This window comes from Scyliorhinus torazame, chromosome 4 (assembly GCF_047496885.1).
Source record: "Scyliorhinus torazame isolate Kashiwa2021f chromosome 4, sScyTor2.1, whole genome shotgun sequence".
Lineage (NCBI taxonomy): Eukaryota > Metazoa > Chordata > Chondrichthyes > Carcharhiniformes > Scyliorhinidae > Scyliorhinus > Scyliorhinus torazame.
In genome coordinates, this window is record NC_092710.1 from 344897293 (window position 1) to 344921631 (window position 24339).

The 24339-nt window shown below is 47.9% G+C and overlaps 1 protein-coding gene across 1 annotated transcript in view; it reads right to left on the bottom strand.

Annotated features, from left to right (window-relative positions):
• The window catches only part of LOC140411190 (dynein axonemal heavy chain 8-like), a 2783184-nt gene that overhangs the window by 2224661 nt on the left and 534184 nt on the right, over positions 1 to 24339 (bottom strand). The window contains exon 16 of the mRNA XM_072500280.1: positions 12312 to 12431. Coding sequence (XP_072356381.1) covers positions 12312 to 12431 — 120 coding nt within the window. The remainder of the gene's footprint in view (positions 1 to 12311; positions 12432 to 24339) is intronic.

The window sequence follows — 24339 nt, forward strand, 5'->3', positions numbered from 1 at the left end:
ATCGCGAGACACGATTGGGCAGAGAATTGCTTCCGATGCCAAAATCACAGTAGGCACCGGTTTGACGCCAAATCGGGATACACCGGCACCCCGAAAATGCCGTAAATGCGTCGCTCGCAGCGCGGGGTTATAGTACAGGAAGCATATCATTATCGGGCCTGAAACCCTATGCTCTGGGGCCTCCGAGATTCACCCCCTCCGATGGCATGGTTCACTTGTGATTTCAAAAGACGTGAACCTAGTGTCATGGCAGCTGAGTGAGACAGAGAAGAGGCAGGAAATGGCGTGGAGTGGCTGGGGCTGCCGGTCTGGACACCGGCCGTGCTAACTGTTGTGGGGGGCCCCCTGCCAGGGCTGGGGGAGAAGAGGGGGAAATGGGGACAGGCCGAGCAGCCGCCCCCACAGGACTGGATCGTTGCCCAGGTATGATCGCCATTACACTGGTCATCTTGCGCACCCACTGACCACCCACCTCGGCAAGGTTCTACCAGCGACACCGGCCGTATCGGTGTGCCCACTCCCGCACCACACCCGTCACAACGCGCATCCCCCCTGACCTCAAACACCCTGCCCAGCCGGCTGCCACCCACCATTAGACCACCCAAGGTCACACCCATGGCAGCCCCCAGTGAGGGCAGTGGCAGCCAACAGGCGGCAGGTCTGGGGGCACCGACGGTGCTGGATATCCACCAATTTTTCCTTAATCAATTTAAGTGGTCCTCTTACCTCATGACCAAAAATTAGTTCAAAAGGACTAAATTTGGTAGACTCAATAGGTGCATCCCTAATTGCAAACAGTAAGAATGGGATACCTTTCTTCCCAATCCGCTGGATAATCTTGACAATATGCCCTCAACATTGTCTTTAATGTCTGATGCCACCTTTCTAACGCTCCCTGCGATTCTGGATGGTACGCAGTTGATTTAAATTGTTTTATTCCTAAGCTATCAATAACTTCTTTGAATAACTTTGAAGTAAAATTTGATCCTTGATCCGATTGAATTTCTGTGGTAGCTCATATCTAGTAAAGAATTTAAGTAACTCCTCCACAATCCTTTTAGCTGTAATATTACGTACTGGAATGGCCTCTGAAAACCTAGTAGACACAGCCATGATAGTCAAAAGATATTGATTCCCACTTTTTGTTTTAGTAAGCGGTCCTACACAATCAATTATGACCCTTGTAAAAGGTTCCTCAAATGCTGGAATGGGTACTAAGGGCACTGGTTTTATCACTGCTTGAGGTTCCCCTATCACTTGACATGTGTGACATGATTGACAAAATTTAACTACATCTTTATGTAGTCCAGGCCAATAAAAATGTTTCTGGATTTTAGCTTGAGTTTTCCTTTTCCCAAATGACCTCCCACTGGTACCTCATTTGCAACTCGCAACACCTCCTTTCTATACCCTACCGGCAATACTACATGATGAACTTCTGTCCACTTTTCATCCGCCTGCATATGTACAGGTCTCCATTTTCTCATCAAGACATCATTTTTACGGTAATAACATTCTGGTATACTCTCAGATTCCTCTTCCATGTATGCTTTCTGATATTTCCGTTATATTTCTACATCTTTCTGTTGTAACTCCGCCAATTTTCCTGAGCTAAAAATATCTGCCTCATCCTCCACCTGTTCTTGTTCTTTTTCAACCATCTGATCAAAAATCGTTTCTGATAATTGCACTTCAACTGCATCTTCACTCTTTAATTTAGCCTCTTGTCTTAACCTGTGACTTTGCCACCTTGTGACTACACAATCCGGAAAAATCCCAGGATATTCGTCCTTCAACACTTCAGTTGACTGATTTTCCACTGGCTTATCAACCACATTACTCCCACCTGCGATCCAGCTATATCATTACCCAAGATAAACTGTATTCCTGGACAAAACTACATAATTCCTTATCTCTTGCCATTAAAGATTGACTAGCCCCTGTATTTCTTAAAATTGTGACATCTTTACCTGCTCCTCCTGATACACATGAGTAAACTTTACCCACATTTTGTAAGGGCCACGAAGAATCCAACACGGGTTTTAAGGATACAAAGTAATAACATTTATTTACAATAACATATATATATATATAACAGCAGAAGCAACTCCCTTGCTGCACACTCCTTCCTGCTGGTTCCAAACTGGCCAGCTTTATTTATACATGGAGTTCACTAATGGTTTCTCCGCCCCCCTCATTGGGGAAGCTCATACTCCCACAGGATTGTGGGATTGTCATTAGTCCCCAGCCAATGGTAAGCAGGCAGGTTATAACATCCCTCCCCTCCAAAGTCCAAGGAATCCACCGAAGACCCTGGCGAAGGAGGGGGTCGGACTCGTTTTGCCGCAGGCCGGACACCATTTGCACGCGGCGCTGGATCAGGCAGCGTGTAACGAGACGGAGACCGGCGCTTCCGTGATGAACGGCGTAACAGTTGTACATCCACGGCCCGTGGACCCGAGGATTCCCCCTCTGATGCGTCCTGTGTCTCCATCTCGGAGTCAGAGTCTGCTGCCTCCGTCACGTCAGCGTCTCTATCTCCATTCGGTTCTGTAATGACCTGCGCAGACTTTGAGTGAGGCACCAGAGGAAGATTGTGAGGACTACCTTCCATTGTCTGGTCTCTGTGGCTGTAGAAAGGAGCTCCGGGGCGGGGAACCTTTGGAGGGGATAGTCCTCTGGACCGAACATGGTCTACATGTTTGCACTGGAGACGGCCCTGGGCTTGCACCTGGTAAGATATAGGGCCCGTTTGGTGAAAGATTATGCCAGGAACCCACTGGGCACCACCAGCAAAATTCCGAACGAACACTGGGTCACCAGGCGCAAACTGCCGAATCGGCCGATGCCGAGAAAATCCCTGTGCTGCCGTTCTTGTGTGCAGCGTACTTTTGCGCCAATGTCCGGGAAGACCATACTAAGGCGGGTGCAAAGTCTCCGGCCCATTAGGAGTTCTGCAGGAGCTACCCCAGTCACCGCATGGGGGGTGGTCCTATACATAAACAAAAAGCGAGCCAGTCTCGTGTCCATTGATCCGGAAGACTGCTTCTTTAGGCCTCTTTTGAATGTCTGCACTGCACGCCCTGCCAACCAATTTGAAGCCGGGTGGTAAGGGGCAGTGCGGATATAGCGTATGCCGTTCATCTTTATGAACCTCGCAAACTCCTCACTCGTGAATGGAGTGCCGTTATTCGTGACCAGCACCTCGGGGAGGCCATGCGTACTAAAAGACAAACGCATCTTTTCAATTGTTGCGCAGGATGTTGTCCCCTGCATCTTATGCACCTCTAGCCATTTAGACTGGGCGTCGATTAATAGAAGGAACATGGATCCTTGAAAAGGGCCTGCGAAATCTGCATGCAAGCGCGCCCTAGGCCGCCCTGGCCATTCCCAGTGATGTAGGGGCACGGCCGGCGGAAGCTTCTGATGCTCCTGGCAAATGGAGCAGTTTTGGGCCACCTTCTCAATGTCGGTGTCGAGGCCTGGCCACCAGACATAACTCTGGGCCAACATTTTCATTTTGGTCACACCTGGATGCCCATTGTGCAAGTCTCTTAGTATCAGCTCCTGGCCTTTTTCCGGGACAATCACATACACACACTATAGCATAGGCAGAGGATACTCCAAAGGGCAACCGTGTACATTCATACAGGCCCTGGTGTGTATTAATTGTTACATATGGTCGGGAGGCAAGGTCCAGCTCCAACTGTAGGTAGTCGTGACTCATATCTAATTTTGTGAACGAGAGTCCGCCTGCAAGCTTGGCGTAGAGATCCTCTATGCGAGGCATTGGATATCGGTCGAGTCGGGAAGCCGTATTCACTGTAAGTTTATAGTCGCCACACAAGCGAACTGTGGCATCTGGCTTCATTACAGGTACAATTGGTGCTGCCCAGTCAGCAAAACTGACGGGCCTGATAATACCCTAACTCTCAAAACGAGTGAGCTCCCCTTCTACCTTCTCGAGCAAGGCGTAAGGCACCGGGCGCGCCCGGAAATAGCGCGGCGTGGCTCCTGGTTCGACTTGGATACGGGCTACGGCCCCTTTTATTTTTCCCAAACCAGGCTGGAATACATCTGGGTATCGTCCGAACACCTCAGTCAACCCTCCAGAAACTGTTTGGAGGATGTGCTGCCATTGCAACCGCAAATGGCGCAACCAGTCCCGACCCAACAGGCTGGGCTCCTGGCCGCGCACCACGATAAGTGGGAAACGTCTCTCCTGGCGTCCATAAGTAGTAGTTCCTACATTGTAGTTCCTGCAATGTCCCGTGGTTCCCCCGTGTAGGTGGCCAACCTGGCCTGTGAGTCGGTTAATGTAAGGGTCTGTATACCCTGCTTGATGTGGTCGAATGTCCTCTGGGCGATCACGGAGACCGCTGCGCCAGTGTCCAACTCCATCTCAAGAGGGTGACCATTGACCCGTACTGTCACCTTAATGGGGGCCACACGGGGAGCTGCCACACAATGCAGCTGCAGGCAGTCGTCCTCCGTCTCCACGTCGTCAGGAGTAGTCGCCGCAGGTTCATCCACATGGCTGGACCCAGTTTCGGTCGGAACGACGGTTCTTCTGGCGTCCGCGACGGGGTCGTGCCTACATGTCTGACACGGACAGGGCTCCTCATCCATTGGTTCTGGAGAAGGTTCCCTTCTGGAAAGAATGTCCGACGGCCAGTGGCGTCGGTCCAGACGTCGCCTCGCCCAAGGTACCGCAGGAGTGCGGGGGGACGTTTTCGGACGGAAGAGGTTGCGCCCGAAGGCATGCACTTCCATTCCCTGTAGCTCCTGCACTCCTCGTTCTGCGCTCTCTCGGGACAATACTATTTGAATGGCCTGTTGAAAAGTCAAAGTGGGCTCAACTAACAACTTTCTCTGGGTGGCCGCATTGTTAATACCGCAAACCAAACGGTCGCGTAACATTTCTGACAAGGTCTCACCATAGTCACAGTACTCCGCAATCCTGCGTAGCCTGGATAGAAAGTCGGCAAGGGATTCTCCAGGGGTCCTCTCAGCAGTATTAAGCCGGTAACGCTGGACTATCGTGGATGGGGTTGGGTTAAAATGTTGCCCCACTATATTCACAAGTTCATCAAATGTTTTGGTGTCCGGCGCAGCTGGGTACGCAAGGCTCCTAATCACCCCAAACGTATGCGGGCCGCAAGCGGTGAGCAATATGACCACCTGGCGCTCGTTTTCGGTGATATTGTTTGCCCGGAAATAGTAACGCATCCGTTGTGCGTACTGGTTCCAGCTTTCCAGCGCTGCATCAAAAACATCCAAAAGTCCGTACGGAGGCATGGTATAATAGAAAACAACTTCCGACCTGTATCCAACAAAAATCCAGGGTGGTGGCGTCAGCAGTGTAGACAGCTATTCACTTTAACCCTCGTCGCCAGTTTTGTAAGGGCCACGAAGAATCCAGCACGAGTTTTAAGGATACAAAATAATAACATTTATTTACAATAACATATCTATATAATAGCAGCAACAACTTCCCTTGCTGCACACTGCTTCCTGCTGGTTCCAAACTGGCCAGCTTTATTTATACGTGGAGTTCACTAATAGTTTCTCCGCCCCCCTCATTGGGGAAGCTCACACTCCTACAGGATTGTGGGATTGTCATTAGTCCCCAGCCAATGGTAAGCAGGCAGGTTATAACACCACACAAGTAAATTCTTTAAAGACATCTGGCACCTTCTTAACAATTACTTCTTGAACAGGCTGTACAATCATTTGCACCTCCTTCGCTTCCCTTGGGATTTCATTTACCACTCTAACAAATCCCACTGCGTTATCATGTTTTACCACATCAGCCTTTCCGGTGCTTTTCTTCAACCACCAACAAACACTGTGACTTGACATGGCCTAGTTTATTACAGTGAAAACATTTGAAGCTTTTCATTTCTTTTCCACCCTCCTGGATTTCTTTTTTAATCTGAGGTACACTCTCTTTATTGTCTCCCATCAGATCACCTTTACCTTTACCACTTGAGTATTTCGCATGTCCCCAGTTTCTATCCCTCACCAGCTGAAACTGATGTCGGAAACCAATCTTTGATTTATGAACTAATTCATAATCATCTGCCATTTCTGCGACTAATCTCGCAGTTTTAACCCTCTGTTCTTCCACATGAGTTCTCACTACATCAGGAATTACATTTTTAAACTCCTCCAAAAGTATAATTTCTCGGAGAGCTTCATACGTTTGATCTATTTTCAAAGCCCTTATCCACCTATCAAAATTACTCTGTTTGAGCCTTTCAAACTCCATCTATGTTTGACCAAATTATTTCCTTAAATTTCTAAACCTTTGTCTGTAAGCTTCAGGCACTAGCTCATATGCACTTAAGATGGATTTCTTCACCTCCTCATAAGTTCCAGATACCTTCTCCGGTAGTGATGCAAACACTTCACTAGCTCTACCTACCAGCTTTGTTTGAATCAGTAATACCCACATGTCCTGTGGCCATTTCATTTGTTTAGCTACTTCTCAAATGAAATGAAAAAGGCTTCCATTTCCTTCTCGTCAAACCTTGGCAATGCTTGGACATATTTAAATAGATTCCCACCAAGCCTTCGACTATGACACACTTTCTCACTATCCTCATCACTATCCTCCAACTGTACGTTTCCCTTTATTTCTGCCAATTTTAACTGACTTTCATGTTTCATGGCCATTTTCTGAAGTTCAAACTCCCTCTCTTTATCTTTTTCCCTGATCTGTATCTCCCTTTCTTTTTCGTTTTGTTCTGCTAGGGCTATTCTTTCTTTTCTCCTTTCTTCTCTCTCCTTTTCTTTTTCCTCGCTCTCTCTTTCTTTTTCCTCTGTCTCTCTTTCGTATTCAAGCCGCTTTAATTCTTTCTCATGTTCCATTTGTTTTTAATTTTTGCCATTTCCAATGAGTCAAACGGTATCTCAGGCAACTTTAAATGCTCAACCGCCGCCATAATTACCTTAACTTTTCGCATTTTGTCAGGTAATGTTAACTGCAATGTTTTTGCCAAATCTAACAGTCTGTTTTTAGTCTCTGTCCGTAAGGTACTGCGTGTGACAGTCTCCACCCCTAAAAACATCTGAACCTCTGAAAGAGCCATTGTCCACAACACACTCCCCACTTAAACTAAAATACCACACCGGAAAAGCAACAATCCTTCACTGTCTTTAAGTTCACAAAAGCCAATCCAATAGATCGACTTTTATCCCTCTCGAGCCCCCAATTGTTATGGGAGAGGCGTTTTCAGAACCCCAAAATATATCATGGAGCTAAACCAACCTCCCCCTTTAATGTTATTGTTGCTTTTCCGAGCGCACGACTTGTTCTCCACGAGTGGGATTACAATTATGGACACGTGGGTTTTTAAACACAAAACAATGTTTTTTCCATGAACTCAACTTAACCTTTAAAATAAACATTGGATCATTGAACACCGCTTACTTCAAAGAAAACCCCGAAAATATTTACTACACTAAATAATCCTTCAGTTATTCCTTTCAACATCCAAACACATCAGGTTAAAGGCTTTACAATTATGAGTTTAAATCACCCAAATGATCCAGAGATAGTCTTTCATGGCAGAGATCACAGCAGATTGAGCTCACTGCAAACACAGAAACACCCCAAGCTCTTTTCCTCAAAACTAAAAAAACTGCAAAATGGCTGATCTAAAGTCCAGCTCCACCCACACTCTGACATCACTGCATTTCTTTAAGGTACATTGCTGAAACATCCATTTCTTAAAGGCACTCTCACACGACACACCCCGCTTGAATGGCTTCCTGAACCACAGTACCATCGTCATTCAGCTAATCCACCCTGCAGCCCTCAATTACAACTAAACAAGCTGACAGAACATCAAACCAAATGGACAATCGTAGGCCGGGATTTCTCCCCTACCCGGCGGGGCGGGGGGTCCCGGCAGGATGGAGTGTCTGATTTCTCCGCACCTTTAGGGGCCAAGCACTCACCTTGAGGGCCTAGGCATGCGCTGGAGTGGTTTACGGTCCACCGGCTGGCGTGGAAGCACTTCGCCGGTCGGCGGAAGTCGCGCATGCGCGGGAGCGTCGGCGGCTGCTGACGTCATCCCCGCGCATGCGCGGGGGGGGGGGTCTCTTACGCATTGGCCATGGTGAAGGCTGTGGCCGAGGCGGAGGGAAAAGAGTGCCCCCACGGCACAGGCCCGCCCGCGGATCGGTGGGCCCCGATTGCGGGCCAGGCCACCGTCGGGGCACCCCCCGGGGCCAGATCTTCCCGGCCCCCCCCAGGACCCCAGTGCCCGCCCGCGCCGCCTAGTCCCGCCGGTAGGAGAGGTGGTTTGATTCTTGCCTGCGGGACAGGCATTCCAGCAGTGGGGCTTTGGCCCATCGCGGGCCGGAGAATCACCGGGGGGGGCCCCGCCAACCGGCGCAGCGTGATTCCCACCCCTGCCCAATATCCGGTGCCGGAGAATTCGGCAACCGGCGGGGGCGGGATTCACGCCAGCCCCCGGCGATTCTGTGACCCGGCGGGGGGTCGGAGAATCCCGCCCGTAAAGTTTGGTGAGAAGAAATACATTTTAAATGTCTTTCGAAAAAGGTAATTGGTCCCTTGTTCTGCACTGTAACCAATCACTGTTTGTCGATGTACCATTTGTCAATGTGCTCTGTCGATTATTCGTCTGTCTGCTATGAAAGTACTGTGTGCGTTCCCTCGGCAGCAGAAAAATACTTTTCACTGTACTTCGGTACATGTGACAATAAATCAAATCAAATCAAATCAAAGGTGTGTTTGCACTTGCAGGATAAAAGGATGCAATGCTGAAGCAAGTGGGTTGAACACAATAATTAACAGAAGTTTATTAGATGGTTGTGAACTGTACAAAGGCTTGATCTAGATTAAGGTGTGGCCATCTAAAATGACCGCCCGCAAAGGATAATGGGAATTGTGGTCAGGCTGGGACAGAGACAAGACACAGCTCGTGTGTATTTGCAAAAGCAAACCAGACCTATACAGAAACTTGCACCTGCTGGAGGTCAATCACAGATCTCCCCAGGACAATGAGACTCAGATTCCCGTACCATCCTCTCCGAACAGGCGCCGGAATGTGGCGACTAGGGGCTTTTCACAGTAACTTCATTTGAAGACTACTTGTGACAATAAGCGATTTTCATTTCATTTTTCACATCCTAGTAGTAACAGTCTCGGGGGTGCCTATTCATCTTATTTGGGAGTACATATGTGCCTTGGACAATAACAACCAGGACCCGCCCAGCTATCAACGTACCACCCCTAATTAGCCAGAATCGATTAGGGTGATCGCTATCCTATCAATCCATTGGATCCCGAGTTGGGACCGCCCAAAAGAGCGCAAAAGATCGGAGGATAAGAGGAACTGCGTGACCAAGGTGCTGACTCTTTTGGGACCGGTCTCTGCCCCACCAACTGCAACATATCGACCAGCCAAGTTCAAGGACCCACGATCTCTACCAGAAGGACGAACCTCAGCCCAGACATTCCTGACAACTTCCAGCCGCCACACATGGTGAACCAGATAAAGGCCTTATCTAACCTGCACAGAGCCGGTCACTTCAAAGTTAAATTAAGGTCATTTAAGCTGTTAGATATAGTCTAATGAGTAGTAGCGTGCAAGTTATTAAGTATGGAACCAATCCTATGTTTAATAATAAACTATAATTGAACTAATATACTGGTCATTTGTCCAATACACGGAACGTACTCGCATCTTGTGGTAAAAATAAAGATAGAAGTCAACAAAGGCAAGCTTGCAAAGCAGCCGATGATGCCATGGACTATCGCGTGATTATGCTCTTATAGTTACCATGCAACAACAGAACAACCCACACATACAATAGTAATATTGTTTGTTGTTGTGTTTGACACAATTTTTTTGATTCTTGCACGGGATGTAAGTGTTGCTGGTGGGGCCAGCAGTTATTGCCCATTCCTAAATGCCTTTGTATGAGTGGCTTGCTAGACCGTTTAAATACAGTGGCTCTAAGAGCAGGTTAAAGGTTAGGAATCCTACAGCGAGTAATTCACCTCCTGACCTCAAAGCCTGTCCACCATCTACAAGGCACAAGAGTGTGATGGGATATTCCCTATTTGCATGGATGAATGCAGCTCCAATAACGCTCAATAAGCTCAACACCATCCAGGACTAAGCAGCCTGCTTGATTATTCCCCCTGCCACAAACCTTCACTGACTAATTGTGGCAGCCATGTGTAACATCTGTAAGATGCACTGGATTAGGGTTCCTTAGGCAGCACCTTCCAAACCCACGACCACTACCATCTAGAAGGGCAAGGGCAGTAGATACATGTGAACACCACCACCTGGAGGTTCACCTCAAAGTTACTAATGTCCTAACTTGGAAATATATCACTGTTCTTTCACTGTCGCTGGGGAAACATCCTGGAACTCCCTCCCTAACAGCACAGTGGGTATACCTTCACTGTTGCGTAGTCAAATTCCTGGAATTTCCTCCCCCACTAGCACTGGCTGTGCCTACATTTCAGGGACTACAGCAGTTCAAGAAGGCAGCTCACCACCACCTTCTCAAAGGTAATTAAGGATGGTCAATAAATGCTGGCCTAGCCAGTGGCGCCCCTTAAATTATTATTTTTTTACATTCATAGCAACCAGCGTCAATTTCGGACACATGTCCCCAGATGTTAGTGAGGGACACGTTTTTGACTTTTAATAATAATAATCTTTATTAGTGTCACAAGTAGGCTCAGATTAACACTGCAATGAAGTACTGTGAAAATTCCCTAGTCGCCACATTTCACCACACTGAGGGAGAATTCAGAATGTCCAATTCGCCGAACAAGCACGTCTTTTGGGACTTTGTGGAAAGAAACCGGAACACCTGGATGAAATCTACGCAGACAAGGAGAGAACGTGCAAGACTCCACACAGACAGTGATCCAAGCCAGGAATCGAACCTGGGACCCTGGCGCTGTGAAGCAACAGTGCTAACCACTGTGCCATCATGCCATCCTACTTTAATTAAGCAGGTTGTTTTTTTGTCATTTCCGCTGACTTGGTTGATTCCTGGTGCTATGACTGGTTTTATTTTTAAAATTATCGGTACTGATTTTTAACAACTGATTTACTTGTAAGGCCATTTCAGGGGGCATTTAAGAATTCACTACAATGCTTTATGTCTGAAGTCACATGTAGGCCAGACTGGGTAAGGGTGGAAAATTTCCTCTCTGAAAGGACATAAGTGTGCCAGATGGGCTCAATATCCACATCAGTGATTTTTGATGGAGGTAATAATCAGTTATAATCTTTATTATTGTCACAAGTAGATTTACAAATTTACTGCAATGAAGTTACTGTGAAAAGCCCCTAGTCGCCACATTCCGGCGCCTGTTCGGGTACACTGAGGGAGAATTTAGAATGTCCAATTCACCTAACAGCACATCTTTCGGGACTTGTAGGACAAAACCAGAGCACCAGGAAGAAACCCACGCAGACACGGGGAGAGCGTGCAGACTCCGCACAGACAGTGACCCAAGCCGGGAATCAAACGTGGCACCTTGGCACCATAGAATTTACAGTGCAGAAGGAGACCATTCGGCCCATCGAGTCTGCACCGGCTCTAGGAAAAAGCACCCTACCCAAGGTCAACACCTCCACCCAGTAACCCCACCCAACACTAAGGACAATTTTGGACACTAAGGTCAATTTATCATGGCCAATCCACCTAACCTGCACATCTTTGGACTGTGGGAGGAAACTGGAGCACCCGGAGGAAACCCACGCACACACGGGGAGGATGTGCCGACTCCGCACAGACAGTGACCCAAGCCGGAATCGAACCTGGGACCCTGGAGCTGTGAAGCAATTGTGCTATCCACAATGCTACCGTGCTGTCGCAATTAAGCAACAGTGCTGAATACTGTGCTACCGTGCCATCCAATATCAGGTCACAGTAGGACACTGATTCATTTTTTTTCAATTAAGGGGCAATTTAGCTTGGCCAATCCAGTTACCTTGAATATCTTTGGGTTGTGGGGGCGAAACCCACTCAAACACGGGGAGAATGTGCAAACTCCATATGGACAGTGACCTAGAACCGGGATCAAAGCTGGGACCACAGCGACATGAGGCACCAGTGCTAACCACTGTGCCACCGTGGTGCCCATCAGTGGTACATTGATGAACAATGCTACTGCAACTCAATGACAAGGAATCATACGAACGCCAGAATTCAAATCCCTGAATTACATACAAAAAAAGAAAGAAGAATATTTTATTTGATTGCAATTCTATTACTATCTATCATTTCATAACAGACGAACTTACGTAGAAGTAGTCAATGGGCTCAAATATGCGTCTGAAAAGCTGTCTCACCCACAGTATCTTTCCAGCAACAGGAGGCATGTTTCTGGCAAGGGGAGGATTTTCTTTACACATCTGGTAATGCTGCAAAAGAAATCAGAATTATAAATGAACAAGTCAGACAACAAATTGTTTACTAAAAAATGAGTGTGATTAACAGCCTATTGGCCAGAATTTGGACAGGTAAAGCCAAATTGTAATAAATTGTTTCTCAGACTGGTGGCTACAGATAGTGGTTCCCAAGGGTCAGTGCTCGGACTACTGCCTAAATATCATAGAATCAGAGAATTTACTGTACAGAAGGAGGCCATTCAGCCCATCGATTCTGCACCGGTCCTTGGAAAAAGCACCCCACTTAAGCCCGCACGTCCACTCAACCCCGTAACCCCACCTAACCTTTTTGGACCCTAAGGCCAATTTAGCATGGCCAATCCACCTAACCTGCACATCTTTGGACTGTGGGAGGAAACCAGAGAACCTGGAGGAAACCCATGCAGACACGGGGAGAATGTACCGACTCCACACAGTGACCCAAGCTAGGAATCGAAGGCAGGTCCTTGACGTTGTGAAGCAACAGTGCCAAACACTGTGCCACCATGCCGCCCTGCTTTAATTAAGCAGGTTGTTCTTTTGTCATTCCCGCTGACTTGGTTGATTCCCGGTGGTATATCTGGTTTTATCCTTTTTAAAATTTTCGATAGCAGTTTTCCATAACTGATATATTTGCAAGGCAATTTACGCATGCTTCAGTTCTCCATCTTAGATTGCATGAACAATACAAACCTCTGATCATGTTTGTAAGAATCCAGAGTGTGGGCACTTCATACTTTTTACGGCAAACACAAAGACAATACAAAATAGAAAACTGGCAACGAGTATTGAGGCAAGAAAATGGAATTGCTGAACAAAACATAATCATCGACTGAATCGGTGGAAACGCCATCGAGAGCACAAAGATTCTAAAAACCGGACTCTCACACATACTTTGGGTGAAGCAGCCTGTGATGTTGAAGGCTTTAAATAAAATCGACTACAATTGTGAGTAAAGAAGAATGACAGTTCAAAATCTTGCTTGCCATTGAAGGGGTAGAGTCTGCGTTGCAGAGACTACGCACACATCAAAACTAAATGGGCTGGGGAACAGGAATTCAGACGTCTTTCAACTCTATAAGCGCCACAAAGCTTTGATAAAGAGTCATCCAAACTTGAAACATTAGTTCCCTTCACTCTCCACAGAGGCTGTCAGACCTGCTGAGATGGTCAGCATTTTCTGTTTTGGTTCCTGATTCCAGCATCTGCAGTAATTTGCTTTTATCTGAAGTTGCAACTTGCTTGTGATACATCACCCCATGGGGTTGATGCGGTTGTCTTCAGGGGAAGAATGACCGATAGCATTTGCTTCACACATTCTTACTCACGTAGAAACAAATTATGCTCAGCTAGATAAAAAGGCTTTGAGCATAATTTTTGGGGTAAGAAGGTTCCAACATTACCTTTGTGGATGTCATTTTACTCTTTTCATAGAATCATAGATTCTACGCCATGGAGACAGGCCCTTTGGCCCAATTTGGTCCATGTCAGCCAAAAACCCCAACTAAACTAACCCCATTTGCCTGCATTTGTCCCATATCCCTCTAAACCTTTCCTATCCATGCATCTGTCCAAATACCTTTTAAATGTTGTCAACCACTTCCTCTGCCAGCTCATTCCACATACGTACAACCTGCTGTGTAAAAAAGTTGCTCCTCAGGATCCCATTAATTCTTTCCCCTCTTAACTTAAACCTATGCCCTCTAGTTCTCAATTCCCCAACCCTGGGAAAAAGACTGAATGCATTCACCCTATCCATGCCTGTCATGATCTTATACATCTCTAAAAGATCATCGGATCATTGACCTGTTTCAAGGTATTTCTTCTTTCGGTGCAGAGCGGAAAGAGGTATTCTTTGCTTTTTCTCCTTGCTATGTAACTTTAAATGTTCAGAGAGTGGCCTTGTTCTGCTGCAGCTGAGGCAACAAGGGAGAGAGCTGATTGATAAATAATGGGCAAGCTCTGTAGTTCTGTGCAACTTTTATTAATTATAGTTTGAAAATAAATTTTGTGGTTATAATCTTTAAGTGCTGTAATTGGTAGGAACGAAGACAAGCAAAGAAGGGCCATTGAGAATTGGAGTTAATCTAATATCAAGCAACATAAAAAGCTTTAAATTAAAAGGATAAATCATGGCAGGAGAACTCAAAGCCTTGGTTTGTACCTCTTGCTGCAAGTGGGAGGCCGGGAACATTTCCTGCCCGGGGCCAGGTTGTGTGCAGGAAGTGTCTCCAGCTACAGCTCCTGGAAGCCCGAGTTTCGTAGATGGAGCAGCGGCTGGGGACACTGTGGAGCATCCGTGAGGCTGAGTGTGTCATGGATATCATGTATAGAGAGGTGATTATACCGCAAGCTCAGATTCCACAGGCAGGAAGGGAATGGGTGACCACCAGGCAGAGCAAGAGAGCTGGGCAGGCAGTGCAGGAATCTCCTGTCGCCATTTCCCTGCAAAACAGATATATAATTTTGGATACTGTTGAGGGGAATGACCTCTCAGAAGAAAGCAACAACAGCCAAATTCATTGCACCACGGTTGGTTCTGTTGCAGAGGGGACGAGTAAAAGGTATGGGAATGCAATAGTGTTAGGAGATTCGATTGTAAGGGGAATAGACAGGTGTTACTGTGGCCGCAAAGGAGACTCCAGGATGATATGTTGCCTCCCTGGTGCTTGAATCAAGTATGTCTCAGAGCAGTTACAGAACATTCCAGAGGCGGAGGGTGAGGGTGAATAGTCAGTGGTCATGATGCACATTGGTGGTAGATGTTTCAGTAGGGGAGCATTTCGGTAACAGTGACCACAATTCAGTAAGTTTTAAAGTACTGGTGGACAAGGATAAGAGTGGTCCGAGGATGAATGTGCTAAATTGGGGGAAGGCTAATTATAACAATATTAGGCGGGAACTGAAGAACATAGATTGGGGGCGGATGTTTGAGGGCAAATCAACATCTGACATGTGGGAGGCTTTCAAGTGTCAGTTGATAGGAATACAGGACAGGCATGTTCCTGTGAGGAAGAAAGATAAATACGGCAATTTTCGGGAACCTTGGATGACGAATGATATTGTAGGCCTCGTCAAAAAGAAAAAGGAGGCATTTGTCAGGGCTAAAAGGCTGGGAACAGACGAAGCCTGTGTGGCATATAAGGAAAGTAGGAAGGAACTTAAGCAGGGAGTCAGGAGGGCTAGAAGGGGTCATGAAAAGTCATTGGCAAATAGGGTTAAGGAAAATCCCAAGGCTTTTTACACTTACATAAAAAGCAAGAGGGTAGCCAGGGAAAGGGTTGGCCCACTGAAGGATAGGCAAGGGAATCTATGTGTGGAGCCAGAGGAAATGGGCGAGGTACTAAATGAATACTTTGCATCAGTATTCACCAAAGAGAAGGAATTGGTAGATGTTGAGTCTGGAGAAGGGGGTGTAGATAGCCTGGGTCACATTGTGATCCAAAAAGACGAGGTGTTGGGTGTCTTAAAAAATATTAAGGTAGATAAGTCCCCAGGGCCGGATGGGATCTACCCCAGAATACTGAAGGAGGCTGGAGAGGAAATTGCTGAGGCCTTGACAGAAATCTTTGGATCCTCGCTGTCTTCAGGGGATGTCCCGGAGGACTGGAGAATAGCCAATGTTGTTCCTCTGTTTAAGAAGGGTAGCAAGGATAATCCCGGGAACTACAGGCCGGTGAGCCTTACTTCAGTGGTAGGGAAATTACTGGAGAGAATTCTTCGAGACAGGATCTACTCCCATTTGGAAGCAAATGGACGTATTAGTGAGAGGCAGCACGGTTTTGTGAAGGGGAGGTCGTGTCTCACTAACTTGATAGAGTTTTTCGAGGAGGTCACTAAGATGATTGATGCAGGTAGGGCAGTAGATGTTGTCTATATGGACTTCAGTAAGGCCTTTGACAAGGTCCCTCATGGTAGACTAGTACATAAGGTGAAGTCACACGGGATCAGGGGTGAACTGGCAAGGTGGATACAGAACTGGCTAGGCCATAGAAGGCAGAGGGTAGCAATGGAGGGATGCTTTTCTAATTGGAGGGCTGTGACCAGTGGTGTTCCACAGGGATCAGTGCTGGGACCTTTGCTCTTTGTAGTATATATAAATGATTTGGAGGAAAATGTAACTGGTCTGATTAGTAAGTTTGCAGACGACACAAAGGTTGGTGGAATTGCGGATAGCGATGAGGACTGTCTGAGGATACAGCAGGATTTAGATTGTCTGGAGACTTGGGCGGAGAGATGGCAGATGGAGTTTAACCTGGACAAATGTGAGGTAATGCATTTTGGAAGGGCTAATGCAGGTAGGGAATATACAGTGAATGGTAGAACCCTCAAGAGTATTGAAAGTCAAAGAGATCTAGGAGTACAGGTCCACAGATCACTGAAAGGGGCTACACAGGTGGAGAAGGTAGTCAAGAAGGCATACGGCATGCTTGCCTTCATTGGCCGGGGCATTGAGTATAAGAATTGGCAAGTCATGTTGCAGCTGTATAGAACCTTAGTTAGGCCACACTTGGAGTATAGTGTTCAATTCTGGTCGCCACACTACCAGAAGGATGTGGAGGCTTTAGAGAGGGTGCAGAAGAGATTTACCAGAATGTTGCCTGGTATGGAGGGCATAAGCTATGAGGAGCGATTGAATAAACTCGGTTTGTTCTCACTGGAACGAAGGAGGTTGAGGGGCGACCTGATAGAGGTATACAAAATTATGAGGGGCATAGACAGAGTGGATAGTCAGAGGCTTTTCCCCAGGGTAGAGGGGTCAATTACTAGGGGGCATAGGTTTAAGGTGAGAGGGGCAAAGTTTAGAGTAGATGTACGAGGCAAGTTTTTTACGCAGAGGGTAGTGGGTGCCTGGAACTCACTACCGGAGGAGGTAGTGGAGGCAGGGACGATAGGGACATTTAAGGGGCATCTTGACAAATATATGAATAGGATGGGAATAGAAGGATACGGACCCAGGAAGGGTAGAAGATTGTAGCTTAGTCGGGCAGTATGGTCGGCACGGGCTTGGAGGGCCGAAGGGCCTGTTCCTGTGCTGTACATTTCTTTGTTCTTTGTTTGTTTGTTTGGTACCAACAACATAGGTTAAAAAAAAAGGGATGAGGCTCTAAAAATAGAACATAGGGAGTTTGGAAGAAAATGAGAAGTCGGACCTCTAAGGTAGTGATCTCACGATTGTGATGTTCTTTGCTTTGTGAATGATGATGGCTTTGAAGTGTAGTGTCTTGCAAAGAACATCAAGCTATGTTTCAAACAAAGCTTATTTATTCACACTACAATTAAACTAGATTCAAACCAACTTACTTGTCGTGTTGGGTGTTCTGCTGCACAAATGATCCAACACGGCTGTAGATGGTACAACTCTGTTTTATTGTCTTAACAACGGTTACAACTAAATGCTGGCTTGGGTACGTGCTTCACCAGCTAACCTGTGGACTCAGCTCTATCACTATCTTAGTGAGGCACTCAGAACATGGACTATGTCTGAGTGGCACGCTGTGAGCTCTGTGCTCTGAGCTATCTCCTGGTAGAATGAGCGGGAACTGTGGTGTTCCCTGTTTTATAGTGTGTGTGCTCTCACTGGTGATTGGCTGCGATGTTATGTGTGTGCTGGTTGGTCCAACTGCCTGTCCATCAGTGTGTGTGTGATTGCACCATGATATACTGATGTGGATATCATGACATCCCCCCCCCTTTCACAAAGGATATGTGCCTACATGCTAATAAATAGAAATGTGTACTGAGTGCATCTGAGTATGTGTGTGCAATATTTACAACATGTACATGAGGCTGAACTATAGGCAGGTGCAACAGAACAACGAGGTTGTACCAATAACAGAACAAATGCAATCAGCAAACGACGAGAGAAAACCTCTGGAACAATGAACGACAAGAAAAGAAACTCGTTAACAGCACTGTAAAACAATTCAGTGAGTCCAATGTGCTAACAGGCTCATAAGTCAGGTCTCTCAGGTGTGCGATGAATTCGGGTTGACCGCCTCAAGGGTGGGTCAGGATCCACCGGCTGAGGAATGGGCCTGGCCACGGGCGAGAGAGGAAGAGGCAGAGTGGCAGGAAGCTCAACAAAGTCGACATCAGGGACAATAGGAGGGCGTGGCACCAGTGCATGATCTCGTAGTGAGCGCGGAACCAGACGAAGGGCCCGCCGATTACGGCGGCGAATGGAGCCATCAGGCATGCGAACCAGGAATGAGCGGGGAGCCACGTGGCGGAGAACCTCGGCGGTTGCCGACCAGCCACCCTCCGGTAGGTGTATGCGGACGTTGTCTCCAGCCACCAGGGCAGGAAGATCAGTCTCCTGAACGTCATGTGCCACCTTCTGCTGAGCACGCTGTTGTTGCATCCTTCGCAATACTGGAGCATGGTCGAGGTCAGGAGCATGAATGGACGGCACAGTGGTTCTGAGGGTGCGACCCATCAACAGCTGGGCTGGCGAGAGGCCCGTCGACAGTTGGGCCGAGCGATAGGCCGGCAGGGCTAAATAGAAGTCAGATCCGGCATCAGCAGCCTTGCAGAGGAGCCGCTTCACAATGTGGATGCCCTTCTCCAACTTGCCATTCGACTGAGGATGTAAGGGACTGGACGTCACATGTGTGAAGTTGTATGAAGTGGCAAAGGAAGACCATTCTTGGCTCGCAAAGCAAGGCCCGTTGTCAGACATGACGGTGAGCGGAATTCCATGGCGAGCAAAGGTTTCTTTGCATGCCCGGACGACAGCTGATGATGTCGTGTCATGCAGGCGTATGACCTCCGGATAATTTGAGAAGTAGTCAATCAGAATAATGTAGTCCCTGCCGAGCACATGAAAGAGGTCCACGCCCACCTTCGCCCAGGGGGACGTGACCAACTCATGGGGCTGAAGGGTCTCAGTGGGTTGCGCCGGCTGAAACCTTTGGCAGGTGGGGAGCACCATGTTGGCAATGTCGTCGCTGATGCCTGGCCAGTACACAGCCTCTCGGGCCCTCCGCCTGCACTTTTCAACTCCGAGATGGCCTTCGTGCAGTTGTTCGAGGACAAGCCGGTGAATGCTGTGTGGGATCATGATCCGGTCCAACTTCAAGAGGACACCATCAATGACGGCCAAGTCGTCCCGGACGTGTAAAATTGTGGGCACTGCCCCTTGAGCCACCCTTCCGTCAAGTGGCGCATCACACGCTGTAGAAGGGGGTCAGCCGCAGTCTCACGACGAATGTGGGCCAGACGTGCATCAGTGGCCGGCAGATTGGCTGATGTGAAGGCAACTTGTGCGTCGACCTGACAAATGAACCCCTCCAAGTCGGGCAGTGTGTTGACCGCCCTGGACAGAGCATCTGCGATGATGAGATCCTTCCCCGGGGTGTAGACAAGTTGGAAGTCGTACCTCCGGAGCTTGAGCAGAATGTGCTGGAGGCGAGGGGTCATATCGTTGAGGTCCTTCTGAATGATGCCGACCATAGAGCGATGGTCAGTCTCCACAGTGAACTACGGAAGACCATATACAGAATCGTGAAACCTGTCGATGCCAGTCAACAGGCCTAGGCACTCTTTCTCAATCTGCTCATAGCGCTGTTCAGTGGGGGTCATGGCCCGCAACGCATAGGCGTCCGGGGCCCATGATGTGGTGTCATCACATTGCAGGAGTACCGCCCCAATGCCGGACTGGCTGGCGTCAGTTGAGATCTTTGTTTCCAGTGTGGTATCGAAAAACGCCAGTACCGGGGCGGTGGTGAGCTTGACCTTGAGCTCCTCCCATTCACTCTGGTGTGCGGGCAGCCACTGGAATTCCGTTGTCTTTTTGACAAGGTGGCGAAGAGCAGTCGTGTGCGAAGCAAGGTTAGGAATGAACTTCCCCAGGAAGTTGACCATCCCGAGAAAGCACAGCACTGCCTTCTTGTCTGACGGCTCCTGCATGGCTGACACTTTGTCGGCATCCGGCCGCACACCCTCGACTGGGAGATGTGGTCCCCCAGTAACTTGAGCTCAGTCTGGCCAAAAGAGCACTTGGCTCGGTTGAGGCGCAGGCCCTGATCTCGTATCCGTGCAAAGACACGCTGGAGACGACCGATGTGCTCCTGTGGTGTGATGGACCAGGTGATAACGTTGTCTATTGTTATTGAAAATATGGAAAGATGTGTCATTTGAAACATGGAAGTCTGGCAAAATCTGGTCTGGGAGAAACATGAGAGAATACAGGGCAAGACCCCACAAAGGGGTAACAGCAGCTGCCAGGGAAGGATTGTAAAATGCAGATATCCTTGGTCAAGCAGGCTTAGCAAACAAGACAAACAGGATTTTGAATGAAGCCAAAAACAATGGCTCACACCTTCATTGAAAGTAACTATCTTAGTAAGGATCTGAAAAAGAATGGATGAGATTAAGTTGAATTTGGTGAGAATTCTAGGTGTGAAAAGTTGCTGATACCAGGTAAATTAAAGAAAACGGGAGACTATCAGTCTACGAGAAACATAATTTCAAGCCAAAATCAAAGTCAAAATTGAGCTGAGGACACAATTGGAAAATAAAACTATAGAAATGACAGGAATTAAAATTCACACCGCTATTGAAACCAAAGCATTTTGAACACCACAAGGGAAACAATGTAATCAGATCTATGAAATGAGGTTATGTCAAAATGAATACTTAGTTGGATTAGAATGTTTAGATCAAAGATACTTTTTACAATCAAAGAGAATCAAGAGTTACTTTACAATAAAGTCATAAAAATTAGATAACTGTTAGAAATATATAAAAACCCGAAGAAAGGGGAGAGCCAGCAGAGCCAGCTCTCATAGCTCGGTACATGGGAAAGATAGGACACAGCAACCGAGCTCATCAGCGAATACATGTAAAGAAGACCAGATTTTAAAAAGAAGATTGATTGTCAAGTTGGGCCTGAAGTCCCTTCAACCAACCAGAAGGATCCGGAAGCAAGATTTTTTAAACTTTTCTGTAAAGACAGTGATTGCATCTTTTAAAAAGATTTTTTTTTTTAAAAAACTTTAAAGTTTTAACCTGAAACAGTGGTTATAAGCCTACTTTACTTACTTAGCAACGCAGGACCCAGGATATCAATGCTACTGAGGGGTAAGTAGGTAAAATTCTTCGGTGAAGTTATGGGTTATACCGGGGGATAACTTGAAAATATAGTTTGACCTGAATAGCACCCACTGAAGCCTGTATCGGAGTCGAGGAGTGAGAATTCCTGTTCACCATTTAGAATATCAACCCTCTTTTTGGTAGAGGAGGAATTCTAAGAATAGTGGTGAGTTTTTAACTTCACTACGTAGACGCGTACCCCTTCGATGCCCTCCATCATCTGTTCCATGATGCGATGGAACACCTCGGAGGCCAAGATGATGCCGAATGGCATCCTATTGTAGCAGTATCTGCCAAATGGAGTGTTGAAAGTGCACAGCTTCCTGCTGGATGGATCCAATTGAATCTGCCAAAAGCCCTTGGAGACATCAAGTTTGGTAAATATTTTTGCCCGAGCCATTTCGCTCGTGATGTTGTGATTCAAATCTTTCAGGTCGATACAGATCCGGAGCTCGCCGGAGGGCTTCTTTACGCACACCATGTAGCTGACCCATGGCGTTGGCTCCATGACCCGGGAAAGCACTCCTTGGTCCTGCAGGTCCTGTAGCTGCTGCTTGAGGCGGTCCTTGAGTGGTGCTGGGACCCTACGAGGTGCGTCAATTACCGGGGTGGCGTCCGGTTTGAGCCGTATTTTGTACGTGTAGGGCAGTGTACCCATGTCCTCGAAAACCTCCTGGTTGTGCGCGAGGAGTGAGTGGAACCGTGCCCTAAAGTCTGCATCCGGGAAATCGGACGTGCCTTCTGGAGACAGAGTGTGTACCCGCTGAACGAGGTGGAGGATCTTGCACGCCTGTGCGCCTAACAGAGAGTCCTTCGAGGATCCAACGATTTCAAATGATAATGTGGCTTTGTGTGAGTTGTGTGTAACATCGAGCTGGCAGGACCCCGTGGCCGGGATGACGTTTCCATTGTAGTCAACCAGCTGACAGTGGGATGGTGGTTTAACCTTCAAGGTCTGGAAGGCTGACCATGAGAGGAGATTGGCGGAGGCACCAGTGTCCAGGCCAAATGTGATCTGTTGACCGTTAGGGTGGCACACCACTCATCGCCCGGATCAATGCTGTGCACTGGCAGCGGCTGGTGGTTCCGACTTGGGGACATCCAGTTCTTGTGGATTACCGCAACGCGGAAGGGCTCCCTGTCTTCGGTATCGCTGGTCTGCATACTGTCTGGATATGACTCAGTGTAGGGGGGTTGAATCGCCCGCACGTCCCTGCGAGGCTGGCGGAATTGTTGGGAGTTGGCAGGTTGAGCTGCTCGACAGCAGGCAGCGTAGTGGCCCATCCTGCCACAGTGGAGGCATTGTCGCGCTTTGGCCGGACATTGCCGCTTTATGTGGGCGGAGCCATAGTTGCCGCACGTCGTGACGTCATGGCGTTCGTTGCGCCACCGCGCATGCGGGTGCGGTCCTGCGTAGAGCGCGCCTGCTCATCACGTCCCTCTGCGTCAACGTCCCCTCTTTTGGCGCGTACAAGCGCGGGAGGCCTCGGAAAGCGCGCTAAATGGCCACCCTCGTCCGGGCCGCGAGCCGGGAGGAACTCGATCGACTGGACCCGCTCCACCTCGTAGGACCCATGCCGTGCCATTTCGGCCACCTGGATTTGGGAGTACCGGTTGGTCGCGTTCTCATGGTGGACGCAGGTCTCGATGGCAGTCGCTAGGGTGAGGTGCTTTATTTTAAGGAGCTGCTGGCGTAGGGTGTCCGAGATGACCCCAAAAACTATCCGATCCCGTATCATGAAGTCGGAGGTGGCCTCATAGCCCCAGGATTGCGCGAGGATACGGAGGCGTGTCAAGTAAGATTGGAAAAGCTCATCCTTACCCTGCAGGCGCTGCTGGAAGAGCTACCTCTCGAAGCTCTCATTGACTTCCACGCTGAAGTGTTCGTCGAACTTGAGAAGCATCGTCTTATATTTAGTTTTGTCCTCGCCTTCCGCGAATGCCAGGGAGTTATAGATGTGGATGGCGTGTTGCCCCGCCGATCTTCCTGGTGTCCGATGCATTCTCCCTGTCTGTGGCTTCTCGCAAGAGCTGGAAGCACTGTTTAAACAGCTTCCAGTTGACGCCAAGATTTCCAGCGATTCGGAGCGGCTGCGGCGGGCTGATGGATTCCATGGAGCAAGATGGCGGATTTCTAAAAGGGTGAAGGTAGGTCTCACAGTCGCTGGTTAGCTTCCACTACTGGTATCATGTCGTGTTGGGTGTTCTGCTGCACAAATGATCCAACACGGCTGTAGATGGTACAACTCTGTTTTATTGTCTTAACAACAGTTACAACTAACTGCTGGCTTGGGTACGTGCTTCACCAGCTAACCTGTGGACCCAGCCCTATCACTATCTTAGTGAGGCACTCAGCACATGGACTATGTCTGAGTGGCACGCTGTGAGCTCTGAGCTATCTCCTGGTAGAATGAGCGGGAACTGTGGTGTTCCCTGTTTTATAGTGTGTCTGCTCTCACTGGTGATTGGCTGCGATGTTATGTGTGTGCTGGTTGGTCCAACTGCCTGTCCATCAGTGTGTGCGTGATTGCGCCATGATATGCTGATGTGGATATCATGACATTACTAAGATACAAAGATTACAAAATATACTAAGACTATCTACAGAGCTTCTGAAAACATGACAACTCTCTATCCCGCCTAATCACCTATTCCCAGAACCAAGGTATCATGTGATTCACGTGTGTGTTCTTGATCACCCTCTAGTGGTTGGAAGCATTCACATCAAATTGTTAAACTTTTATTTACCATACATAGACATAGAATTTACATAGAATTTACAGTGCAGAAGGAGGCCTTTCGGCCC